Source organism: Emys orbicularis, chromosome 3 (assembly GCF_028017835.1).
Source record: "Emys orbicularis isolate rEmyOrb1 chromosome 3, rEmyOrb1.hap1, whole genome shotgun sequence".
NCBI lineage: Eukaryota > Metazoa > Chordata > Testudines > Emydidae > Emys > Emys orbicularis.
Window position 1 is genome coordinate 142832346 of NC_088685.1, and position 13631 is coordinate 142845976.

A 13631-nucleotide genomic window follows, 5' to 3' on the forward strand; every position below is an offset into this window, starting at 1 on the left:
GCACGGAGGTAAACCTAAGTATACAAAGTGTCCCGGCGCGCCAGCTGCTTACCCTGATGGGCCGGGACAACAACTGGTGGAGAAATTTTTTTGGGGGGGGGAGCTGGGGGTCAGGGGAGTAACCCCTGTGACCACCCCCCACATGACCCCGTCCCTTCCCACCTTATCTGGGGAGGGCCAGGGGAGGATGTCTCTGGCCTGGCTGGAGCTGCTCTGGCAGGCTGGGCGGCGCGGCCACAGCCTGCTCTGGGGCGTGGGGCCAAGCGGCATGGCTGCAGCCTGCCAGCCCCAGAGCTGCAGCTGCTTCGGAGGCTGGGGGAGAGAGACTCTGGCCCTGCCTCTTCCCTTCTGGCTCTGCTGCCTCTCCTTGCTCCCTCTGTTGGGGGGAGGGGCTGTGTCCCACCTCTCCCTCTCTATACCCGTTCATAAGCTGAACCCCTTCTCAGGTGCTTCCCTTTTTTACTAAAAAAATTCAGCTTATGATCGAGTATATACAGTACTTCAGTATTTTTGAAAGTTGCAGTGGAAAAAGACACTTCACTTCACCTGGTTTGAATGGGGTATAAATAGAGTTAATATAAGTTTGGAGATATTTTACAGTTCTGTATGTCTTATCTGAAAATCTCAAAGGACTTTGCAAACAATTCTGTAAAGTAGGTAATAGTTATGGAGAAGTAACATCCCCATCAACTGAATTGCAGCAGCTGATCTTATTCACAGCCATAGTGTGCATCAGTTTAGCAGCAGAAGTGAAGATGAAAAATTCTATCCTATTGAAAGTGTCGGAAGAATTAAAATAAGCAGCATGTAACTGCTTGAATTGAAATTTGTTCAGGACCTCGTGGTCTGACAGTTCTATACGTATAAACAGTGCTCTTGGTTTCTTTAATGACCACTAGTAGCTATTACCATTACCAAACAAAAGGCAATACATTAAACAGAGCCAGGGTGGATTTGATTTAAATCAAATTGATTTAAATCACTAGTCGGGAAGACTCAATTTAATCATGGCTTTCTACATAAAAGTGCATTCTTGTTGGTTGTTATAACCTTAATACATATTCTTCACAACTCAGAGATATAGGTTTCATTTTTAGAAGGTACACACTATAAATTTTTAAACAGTGATTTATTTTGAAAACTTTTCAGATTAGTTTTTCAGCTATATCAGAAAATGAATGATTGTTTGGTTATTTCATTTACCAAAGGTAATTGAAGCAGATATTTATGAAGTCACTGGGAGGTGAACTATCTCCAATTCAACAGGTTAATCATTAATATTTGGAGGATTTTCTTGCCATACTGTATTAGGAGGATAACATCACCAGACAGATGTTTAAATTGTTTTATTTAACTGAAACAACAGCGTTAAGTATTCTGGATTTTTTCTTCAACAGCAAACATATAATATTTTAACAAAACAAGAATATGTCCCTCGCGTCTCACATGTATCTCCAGAGTTCTTCTCCTTGTCCAGATCTATTCTGCCCCCAACAATCTTCTATTCATTGAACTTTTTGAAACTTTGCACTTTTAGAGAGAGGTAAGGGATTAACTCTGTGTACACAAATTTGCAGAGGGACAATAGGGTTGAACTCTGTTGTTTCTCACCTCAATATATTATTTAGTTATTTTAAAAACATTTATGCTGTTAATAAGCATGTTACCTCTGGGGAGACAAATTGACAGTTTGAGAATTGCAAAACTAAACATCTCTGATGGCATTTTCTAGACTGAGCATTGAGTCCCATTGAGTAGATAGAAAGATTAACCTAAATAATCTATACAGAAGCCTGTGCAACCCCATAGATTGGGTCCCTAATCCATGAACTATTGGAACTCATTTACAAAACTTTTCTTAAACATTACATGAATATATTGTCTCGTACTATAGAATTAGAATTTATAATCCCTATTCCATGATGAAATATTTTTGAGCTATAATGTATCTTAATTAAAACTATCTTTAGATAGATTTTTTTTCCTCAAAAAGCATTTTATTAAAAAAATCCGATTTAAATTTAAAAAATCAGATTTTTTTTTTTTTAGTCATCGATTTTTATCCACCCTGAACAGAGCTAAGGTTCTATTGATAATTATATTTTTATTATTATATAGTGGAATGTAAAGTTTGCACTAACCATTCTAAACCTGTCAAACAGTTGAAAAGAAATTTCATAATTAAAACAAATGTAGGTAATATTTAAAGGCCTTGAAAACACAAAAGATCATATTTTTGAAATTGCCTTGAGTTTATCTGAAAACATTTATGGTAGGGTTAAGAAGTAGTGCTGCAGTTGTCCGTACTAGATACCTGGACATTTATTCCAGTCATGTCTTCTTCACATTTTTGGCCAAGTTAAAGAGACTTGGCTGTCAAACAAGCCCAGCTTAGCAAAAAGAAAAAGAAAAAAAAAAAGAATAGGCATTGTACTAAAAAGCTACATTGAAAATGAAAGGAAAATATTATTGTCACCATTATGTAATTGGATTTGGTTCATTCTGGAAAGACTTTATAAAATATTAGAAATTGTTTTCCCATTTCTTCCCAAGCACTCAGTGGAAGTACCTGTTCTTAGTTAACTTCCAAGTCTGTTCAGAACTCCTCTGATACTTTTATTTAATTGCCATTGTAAATCGACAAACCCGTTTGCTGAGCTTTAAGATAATTTTTAACAGTTCTGTTGAATAATGCTTTATCTTGTGACTGTCATTAGAATCCCCAGCACTCCATTTCGGGATTGATCCTGCACATTGTATCAAGCATAGCTCTTAAGACTATGAGCAGTCTTGTTAAACTTAATGTGGTTGTTCATGGTAGCAAGTGTTTGCAGGTTCAAGTCCATAATTAGTAACTGAGGCCTCTTCTACCCTGGGGATTTCAGTCAGCAGCAAAACACTGGTGTATAGCTCAGTGGTTTGAGCATTGGCCTGCTAAACCCAGGGTTGTGAGTTCAATCCTTGAGGGGGCCATTTAGGGATCTGGGACAAAAATCTGTCTGGGGATTGGTCCTGCTTTGAGCAGGGGTTTGGACTAGATGACCTCCTGAGGTCCCTTCTAATCCTGATATTCTATGATTCTATGAGTGCAGTCCCCTATTGTGGATAGCTACATTGCCATTTGCACTAGTGTGGTTAATGTCTGCCTGAAACAGGTAAACTGCATTACTGTAAATTGTGGTTTACAGTGGCTTTGCCTGTCTGTTAGGCAGTTCCTGGTAGCTACTCACCAAAGGTTGAAATGAGGTTAAATCCTTAGTTCAGGCAAAGCCTGAATATATGTCACCCTACTATCTTTTTGTACAGAGTTAAAATATTAGTTCTGTAAATTAATCTAGCTTTGAGTTGCTTTTTCATCAGAAAGGAAAAACACTCTGTTTTTGATGGCTAATACATGCTATTGTTCACAGACCGTGCTAGTAAAAGTATCCATCAACTGAAATATGCCTTGGTGGAAGGAGATCCCACATTGGGAGAAAGTGAAGTTGCATTTGACCAGTCATCCACAGGTAATGATGAGAGTGGGGAAACGGCCTGGCAGGAACTGCAACACAGTCATGCAGGTAAATGTTACTCTGGGACAGCTAGTCTCAGAACTGCAGAGCAAAATTATTGTATGATTTCCGTCAAGTCTGATTGTTAACCAGTAGTTTAATTTTGTTCCTTAGTTAATCAGCTTAAAGCTTTATTGCAAGAGCAAGAAGGACTAGAAAGTGAAGTATCTCCATCAAGGAGGAGGAAGATGTCACCCTCAGTATGTATTCACTCCTAATTTCTTCATGTAACTTTGAATGAGTAATAACTTGTCCCAACGGGCATATTATCTGCTATCCATGAAGAATAAGAGGCCCCAAATCTCCCTAATCATCCCATGGGTGGTGGTGGTGGGGGGGGGGGGAGTTGGCTACTTCTCAGTCGAGAGAGGGTATTTGTGAGTAATTCTCCTTTGTAAATCTCTTTGAGAACTAAAGATGGGAAAAGCCCAATATGAGCTATTAATTTATTATGACCACAGTAGAAGAGCCACAAATCTCTTCCTATGGAATCCAGGCCTTCACATCCCCTCAGCAGTACAGATGTCACCCATGTGTGTATGGCTCCCTCATCTTGGCTGCTCCTTTCTCCACCAGAAGTTAGCACTTTGTTTTGGAAATGAAGCCTGTGTAGAGTGTTTTGCCAGTGAGGATGGTTCCATAAGGGCAGGTGATGAAGGGATCTTACTTTCCTCTGTGGCTACTTACTGCAGCCTTAAGGGTTCTGATGGTGGTGTACCCTTTGCCTTTTGTACAATTGCTCGTTGATCCATGTAACAGCAAACCCTATAGCTTTGCACCAAAATTCTGCTGCTTAGGGACACAAGAGGTTTGCTGTGGAAATGAGCTTTTTGGTGTAGGAAGGTCATCCCCTGTGGAATCTCCTCACATCCATCCCTCTTGGAGTGGAGCTGCACTCTGCACTGGGATATATGGAAAGCCTTTCACCTCCATGGGGCCAGTTCAGATCAGTTATTACTCTCTGATGCTTGTTCAGTATCAAAGATTAAATTAATTTGGTGATATTGCTCCAGTTCTACCCTGTGACAGCCAACAAAAAGAGAGGGGTTAAAACAAATAGAAAGAAATGCAAAGGGGTGTTTTTACAAACAAAACACTATTACAAGGAAGGGGGGAGTGACAGCAGGAGCCAGATGGTGTTTGGAGTTCAGACATCCCAGATCGTGTTGGAGTTCAAACACAGCCAATGGAGGTGGCAATATCATCTGGGTTCCTCTCTTTCTGCCTGGTCTGATCAGAACATCTCTCAGGGTGAGGATGACAATGGCCCAATTGTGTCAATGTATTCTGGGATCCCAGAAGATGGTGGGTGTGGCAACCATGATGATGAAGCTCACTTCTTCCTGTTTTCCTATCTTTCAGTCAGCCCCTCATCCCCCAACCCCCAGGTCTGTTTTTAAGGACCCCAAAAGGGGAGTAATGGGCAAAATAGCCTATCCCCTTATTATTTTGTCCACCAATTAGTTTTAATTTCCAACTCATCAATTTTGGTCTATTGATTTCTGGTTTAATGACAGATCTATATGATGACAAAAGTATTACTCAAAGACCATTGCAGTGTAGCTAGAAATGGTTCTAATATTGTTAATAAGTTTTAAAAATGAATACATTTTAACAAGTAGCCTATCATAAATTTTGTTACAATCTGAGTGTCAATTTTTACATCTCAGAAATTGGGATTTTATTTGCTAGAGAGGTGAAAGAAAGTTATACTCACCAAAAGAACAAAAACCAACCCCAAAACTTAGAGGCCTTTTAAAAGTCATTATAACTTAGCTTGATGAACAGATTTCTTTACATTCTCAGTTAATTTATACTGTACTCTTAAGAATAAGTGCTGTAATATTAGATTCACATGTAATAATGGAGCCGTAGGATGCATCAGGAGAGGTATTTCCAGTAGAGACAGGGAAGTGTTAGTACCATTATACAAGGCACTGGTGAGACCTCATCTGGAATACTGTGTGTAATTCTGGTCTCCCATGCTTAAGAAAGATTAATTCAAACTGGAGCAAGTGCAGAGCAGGGCTACTAGGATGATCGGAGGAAAGGAAAATCTACCTTCTGAGAGGAGACTCAAAGAGCTTGGCTTGTTTAGGCTAACCAAAAGAAGGCTGAGAGGAGATATGATTGCTCTCTATATAAATACATCAGAGGGATAAATACCAGTGAGGGAGAGGAGTTATTTAAGATAAGCACCAATGTGTACACAAGAACAAATGGATATAAATTGGCCATCAACAAGTTTAGGCTTGAAATTAGGCGAAGGTTTCTTACCATCAGAAGAGTGAAGTTCTGGAACAGCCTTCCAAGGGGAGCAGTGGGTGTAAAAAAAACCTAACTGGCTTCAAGATTGAGCTTGATAAATTTATGAAGAGGGTGGTATGATGGGACCGCCTACAATGGCATGTGGTCCATTGGCAACTGCCAGGAGCAAAAATCCCCAACAGTCAGAGATGGGACACTAGATGGGGAGGGCTCTGAGTTACCATAGAGAATTCTTTCCCAGGTATCTGCCTGATGGATCTTGCCCACATGCTCAGAGTCTAACTGATTGCCATATTTGGGATTGGGAAGGAATTTTCCTCTGGGTCAGATTGGCAGAGACCCTGGGGGGGTTTTGCCTTCTTCTGCAGCATGGATCCACTTGCAGGTTTAAACAAGTGTTAATGGTGAATTCTCTGTAACTTGAAGTCTTTAAACCATGATTTGAGGACTTCCATAAATTCAGCGAGAGGTTATAGATCTATTACAGAAGGGGGTGGGTGAGGTTTTGTGGCCTGCAATGTGCAGGTCAGACTAGATGATCATGATGTCTCTTCTGGCCTTAAAGTCTGTTAGATATGTAATCCCTACTTTGTGCGGACTTCTCAAATGTAATTATCATGCGGTTATGATATTCCCATAATGGGGGGGTTTTGCCTTCTTCTGCAGCATGGATCCACTTGCAGGTTTAAACAAGTGTTAATGGTGAATTCTCTGTAACTTGAAGTCTTTAAACCATGATTGAGGACTTCCATAAATTCAGCGAGAGGTTATAGATCTATTACAGAAGGGGGTGGGTGAGGTTTTGTGGCCTGCAATGTGCAGGTCAGACTAGATGATCATGATGTCTCTTCTGGCCTTAAAGTCTGTTAGATATGTAATCCCTACTTTGTGCGGACTTCTCAAATGTAATTATCATGCGGTTATGATATTCCCATAATGTATATTATACTTGTTTGTATATTCATCCTTCTACAGTGTGTTGGTACACTACTGGATAGTACATAAGTGTGTATGTGTGATCATGTCTCCTTATAGTGAATACAGTGTGTTGAGGATCAGCCCTAATATCTCTCTTAACCAACCACTCAATTGACCATCAAAAATTGGTTGCTCAGTGGAAGTGGTCTATTGTAAAGGTGGAACAGAATTGGGGATATTTTAGGATTGTCTCTTAAGACATTGGGTCCTTTAGTAAAGGTGGTCTCTAGTGTAGGTTTCACTATATTACTACAATAGCATGAATAGTACATCAATGTTTTTGTACAAGGTATTTTCTTTTTAACACTTTGCAAAAGTGTATTAAGTATGAATAGGATTCTGTGAATGGAAACAACTTTCTGTGATACAAAAATTAGAAGAGAAAAATTCTGATTATAAAATATTTATTATGCTTAATTTACTTATTTTTCCCCCCAGAGAACTTCAAAAGCTGCAGATCAGAGTTTGCCTACACTTTGTGATCTTGTTCCTATCATTAATGATCAGTCCCAGTACATTCACCACTTAGAAGCTGAAGTGAAGTTTTGCAAGGTATGCAGCCTGCTTCACCCATTAAGATCCTGATCCCACAAGTGTCATACTCATGGAATTTCCATTGAGTTTTTAATAAGAGTTCTATATGGAAAGTGCTTACGGGCTCAGACCTTGAGATTCTAAATATTACACTAGCCAAAATTGAAGCAAATACAGTTCAGAATGTACAGTAACTCCTCATTTAACCTTGTCCCACTTAATGTTGTTTCAATGTTACGTCCCTGCTCAGTTAGGGAACATGCTCGTTGAAAGTTGTGCAATGCTCCCTTATAACCTCGTTTGGCTGCCTGCTTGTAAGATACTGTGGAAGAGCAGCGACTTTACAAAGGAGCATTGCACAAGTTCCGCTTCTCCGCCTCCTCCCCCTCCCTCCCAGTGCTTCCCCCGGCGCTTAGGCCTTTCTGGGAGGGAGAGGGAGGAGCGGAGACGCAGGGTTTCCCCACTCTTGCCCCTCCCTCCCAGAAAGTCCTAAGCACGAAGTGCTGGGAGGGAGGGGGAGGAGCAGGGAAGCCCCACGTCTCCACTCCTTCCCCTCCCTTCCAGAAAGTCCTAAGCTTAGGACTTTGGGGGGAAGGGGGGATGTGGTGTGCTCTGGAGAGGAGGTGGGGTGGGAAGAGGTGGGCCTGGAGCATTCCTGGCAAAATCCGAGCCTGTTCTCCGGGGAAGATGCTGCTGCTCTGCAAATGTGCTTCCTAGCGTCCTTGCCTGCAGCGGGCTGTGCCTGTGTGGAGTAAGCCGGGGCACTTCCCAACCACAGTACAGTACTGTACAGTATAATGCCTTTTGTCTGCCCCAAAAAAATTCCTTTGAACCTAACCCCCTGAATTTACATGAAATTTTATGGGACAATTGGATTCGTTTACAATTGTTTCACTTAAAGTTCCATTTTTCAGGAACATAACTACAACGTTAAATGAGGCGTTACTGTACTGTGTCTTCACATACATCATCACATCTGTATAGTTCTTAAAATCCATCTTATCAGGAGACTTTTTTTCTTGATAAAATGTGTCTGAAATAGACAACTGTGTATCTACTTATTTAAATGAAACAGTTGTACAGGTCTGTCGCATCTTACGCGCATTTAACATGCACAATTTCAGCTTTACGCGGTTGGCAAAAAAAAAAAAAAAAAAAAGAGAAAAATAACCATTTTAATACTGTACCTGTAGTACGAGCGATTTCGCCCGCCATTGAACTCAATGTAATTTTGACTATACGCGGTTTTCGCTTTACGAACTAACCGCGGAACGGAACCCCCGCGTAAGATGAGACAGACCTGTATAACTTTTCCTACTCAAATAACCATCTAACCAGCATTAATGTGCAAATTAGACTATTACCAAACATGCTTATTGTGCCTGCAATGGGATTAAAAAAGAATGAGTCTTTTGCTAATATCTTAAGAAATATATATGCATGACTAGAGCTAGGTAAAAAATTTTACATGAAACTTTGTTACTGAAAAAGAGATTTGGAACAACCAAAACATTTCACAAATTTGTGGTGAATTAGTGAAACTGGTGAATTTTTTTGACCAAAATGGTAAAAATAATAATAATAATTAGAAATGTCAAAACAAACAGTTTTTTAACATTATCAAAACAAAACATTTCAATTTTGGGTGGCTACGTTCACCAGGGGATTTAGGCCACATTCACAAAAACAGATATGGAGATGGTGTGTGGGGCCCACTGGTTAGGAGACACACATGTGAGGGAATTGACTCAGGTTAAAATTCCCACTTTGTACAAAATGCTTGAATAGTCATTGGGTCAGAGAGAGAGTGAGAGAGACTCGATAGGCCAGTGGTTAGGGAACTCACCTGGGACACCGTGGATCCAGTCTCTGTTCTAATTAATATGTAAGTGTTTATACAAAGTAGAACAGCTTTGACAGGAGAGATTGAGAGAGGCCCACTCCAGAATAGTCCATAGTCTGGTTGTTCGTTTACTCACTTGGAAAGAAGAGACCTGGGCTCAAGTCCCTTCTCCAGAGCAGCAATTCAAACCTGGGTTTTCCATGTCTCAGATGAGAACCCTCACCACTGGGCTATTAGGTATAAGAGGGGACATTGCTGCCTCCTCTGGTTTTTGTGACTGTAACCCTTCATTTCCTTTGCTGTTATTAAAAATACCTGAAGCTTTTCATTTTGGGTTGAATGAAACATTTTGTTTGATCTGAAAAAGTATTTTGGTTCGACCCAAACTGAATCTCTTTCAGTTTTTGGAACTGCAAGTGAATCAAAAAATCAGTTATTTGTGCAACTGTGCCTGTGACATCAAGATGTATTTAAATGGTCCTAGCTTTATCTAGGAGCTGTCTATGTACAGTATTTGTATTTGGTCTCATAGGAGGAGTTGTCTGGGATGAAAGATCGGATACAAGTAGTTGTGCTTGAAAATGAGAAACTCCATGAGGAACTGAAATCTCTAGCTGTAGAGCAGACGTTGAGAGAACAAACTCTTTTGGATGCTTCAGTAAGTTTGATTTTTTTTTTTTTTTTTTTATTAAGTGTTGGTGAACTGGTTCATTTAAATAACTGTCCAAACTGTCACTCTGTTCTCAAACTGAACCTTAACCAAACCTTTATGAAAATTTGAAAAATGCTGGATTAGAGATCCCAACATTACTATCTTCTTCCCAGAGGGCAACTACATTAAATTCTGCACAGATTCTTCCATTAGTGCATTTTAACAGTAACATTCAATATTTTTCTTTATTTAGCAATAGTTAATATTTTTACTTAAACAGCTATTGTGATTAAACTCTGAAGCATTACAATTGTATTTCAGGCAAATGTTCGGAACTCCTGGACTGTAGGAGCTGATGATTCTTCTTTATGTCAACCTGCCAAGTCATCACCATCACATAATAAAGAACGGGTTTTGGCCACAACAGCCACTGCAGAAACAGAAAAATGGCAGCTAGAATTGGTTGGTATTGAAATAATTTCTTTGCGGTGTCATATCTCGGCTAAAGATTTTAGTGCTCCTCTTTCTTGGTGGCATTTTTTAGGATGATTAATTTCCTGAGAGTTTTGGAGGAGGAGATTTGATTGATTTAACCCCGAGTCTTTGAGGTCAATATCTATCCCTTGAAGCTCATGTTCTTAGTGTCTTAAGATAATTAATTTTATTGTCCCTTTAGACAGTGGTGATAGGTAGGCTGTTTTGTGCAAATCTCAGCATGTCAAGGTGGAGCTGGGGTAGACGGCACATGTCTGGTATGGTGCTGCAATGTATAGCGCTGTGGAGATTCTAAACAATACTGATGCCTGCAGGCAGCCGAGAGCTGGCTACGGTAACTTAGGCAGCCGTCCAGTACTGTGGGTCTCTGCAGTCTTCAGAGCAGCCCAGCATCCAGACGGTGCTAAAGTGGCTTCATCTCTTCTTAATCCCCATCCCTGGGGTTACAATTTCTGTATTGTGCCTCTCAGAGATGCAGCACAGAAGGCCCACAGTATCTTGGAGATACTCCATTTGGGAAAGTCCTTACTCTGTCATCTCAACTTGACCATGTATTTTTCACTTCCTAACCTAAACTGGTGGTGATGTATTGCTGTCACTGCTACTTACTTGATTCTACCTAACAGTTGTGGTGAATGAAGTACTGTAATCTGTGTGTGTGATGTGTGAGAGAACTATGTAGTTTTAAAGGACATTTGGGTGCTTCAAGATTATTATGCCTAATCACTCATTTATGCCAAGAAAATACTATACTGTATAGAAAAGATTATTTTCATTGGTGCCTCTGTCTGCAGAGCCAGAAATCTTTGTGATGACATCTTAGCTCCCAGCATCTTAAACCCTGTGACAGTTCAAGTCTCCACAGTAGTTGCCTCTTTTCTTTCCTCTTATTTGTCCATGTGTGACATTTGTGTATTGGTTGATCATTCATGGTGAAAGAAGCAACAGTGAGAGATTCTGTATAAGGGATTACTATAGCCCCACATCACCATGCAGTTTAACCACTGCAGGTACATTTGAAGCTGTTTAACCACTGCAGGTACATCTCTTTCATGTTCAGCTTTTTAGCAAGAAATACGACTAAACTATTGAATAATTCATGTTGTGGTAATGAGAGAGTTTGCCAGGTTCTTCATAATGGCCCCAAATCTTCTCTATTTAGGAGTATTTCTATTGACTTCTGTGGGAGCAAAGGCAGGCCTGTCATAGGGTGACTGACCCCTTTAAGGGAAAATGGGGCCTCAGCTCTAAACTTGACATGATCAGGTCACTTCCCCAGGTGGGTAATAATGGATGAGATCATGTGATTAACTCAGGCCAGGCATGGTCAGCTAAGGTAGGAAGGGACAAACTTCTGGGGAAAGGCAGCTCAAGTGGGAGCTAAGATGGCTGGAAGTGTCCAAGACAGAAGCCTGGGAAGTTGTATCTGGCCTGAGATGAGTGCTTCAGGTAATAAAGGGACTGTTTGAACTGAACCCTGCTTCGCAGTCTCCTGAGTCAAGGAGAGACACTGAAATAGGGTTGGGGCCTGGAGGGCTAGTGTGTGGAAGGACTAAAAAAATTTGACCTTAGAAGGGGAATGTTTTTAATTACCATTGGATTATGGAGTTCTTACAAGGCCCTGAATAGAAGGGGAAACTAAGGCAGGGTGCTGCCCCAGGCCACGAACAGGCACTTTGGCGGTGGCTCACCCTGTTATGAGACCCAATTGGTCAGATCATCAGCTTGTATAAATCGTAGTAGCTCAACTGAAATCAATGGATCTGTGGCAATTTACACTAGCTAAGGATGTGGCTCGATGTGTAGAAATAAGTAAGCATCAGTGTGAGTTCTGTTCATTATCTAAGCTTTCTGAAAAGAAGAGTAAGGAAAGTTAGTTCTGAAACTTATGGTTTGGGTTAAAAAATTTTTGATTATCTTCAAGGGAAATTAGTGAATATAGCTAATTTTTGGATTTATCTATAAAGCGCTAAGAGGAGATAATTGTGAGGAAAGAGGAAAACATATACAGTTTTCTTTCATCTTTTCCTAAAGGAGAAGCTAAAACTTCTTTATCAAGAAAGGACTGATACACTTGAAGCTCAAGTACGGTCTATAAGGTAAATTGAAATGGCCGTTTGTTTTCTTTAAATAATTTGTAAAAAACCACAAGTGTTTTCAGTGGTTTGCACTCTACTTTTTTAAATTCCATTTTCAACAAATCAGGCACATGTGACAATTAAACATTTATGTTTTCTAATATAAACAGTTCTTCCTGAAATATAATTAATAACACAATTTTAAAACAAGTTAATTACATGACATTTATGGAAAAGATTTGTCAAATTTAATAAGGATAAAGCCAATATTAAAAAATCATATAGAGATTTACTAGAGAATAGGATCCTTTATTAGACTTTGACTTTTGTAGGATAGTTCTCTTGAAGAAATAAAACTCTGTTCAAATTTTGTAAGCTGATCAAAATAAAAGAAAAAAAAGAAATGTGTAGAAAAGTTATATAATTTCTGTTAAATTCGATTGGCCTATCCCATAATAGAAATCTTGTGCCAGAAGTTAATAGTACTTAGTACAGTACTATTAAATTTCACCACATTCTATTACTGCAGTCCTCCAGGAGTACTGGAGTAGTATTCATCCAATTCTTCCTGTTTCTGATCCTCTTCTATATTGATGATGCCTCCCAACTTTGCGTAATCAGCAAATTTAATTAGTACGCTCCTTCTTTCTGTGCCAAGGTAATTGATCTGATTTAAAATTTTCGATTAGTCCCAAGACTGATCCTTGAGGGAACTACACTAATAACATCCCTCCAGCCCAATAGTTCTCCTTTTAGCACAATCCTTTGTCATCTCCGCTTTAGCCAGTTCCTCGTTCACCTTAGAATTCTTGTACTAATCCCCATATTTTCCATCTTAAATGATAATTGAATAATAAACGTAACCGCTAGTTGCGCTAGTACAGTGAATGATCCTGAAGTGCAAAACATGCACAAACATCAGAGCCAAAGATAAATTGGAGTATTCAAATTCTTTGAAAGCTTCAGCCAGTGGAGAATGCAGCCACCTGCTTAATGATGTTTCTTATAGGGGACTTGATCTTTCAAGGTGCTGAGGACACTGACCCTGATCCAGCAAAGCACACAAACATTTGCTTAACTGTATGTATATGAGTAGTTGCATTGAATTCAATGGGGCAATTCAAATGCTTAAAGTTAAGCATGAGCCTAAGTGCTTTGCTGGATCAGAGTCAGAGTGCTCCGCACCTTGTGGCATCAGGTCCAGGGATCATATGGCACCTTTATCCTGT

General features: G+C 39.8%; 1 protein-coding gene across 1 annotated transcript in view; it reads left to right on the plus strand.

Moving 5' to 3' along the window:
• The window catches only part of SDCCAG8 (SHH signaling and ciliogenesis regulator SDCCAG8), a 158029-nt gene that overhangs the window by 13153 nt on the left and 131245 nt on the right, over positions 1-13631 (plus strand). The window contains exons 2-7 of the mRNA XM_065401267.1: positions 3411-3563; positions 3669-3754; positions 7239-7352; positions 9710-9835; positions 10151-10291; positions 12359-12423. Coding sequence (XP_065257339.1) covers positions 3411-3563; positions 3669-3754; positions 7239-7352; positions 9710-9835; positions 10151-10291; positions 12359-12423 — 685 coding nt within the window. The remainder of the gene's footprint in view (positions 1-3410; positions 3564-3668; positions 3755-7238; positions 7353-9709; positions 9836-10150; positions 10292-12358; positions 12424-13631) is intronic.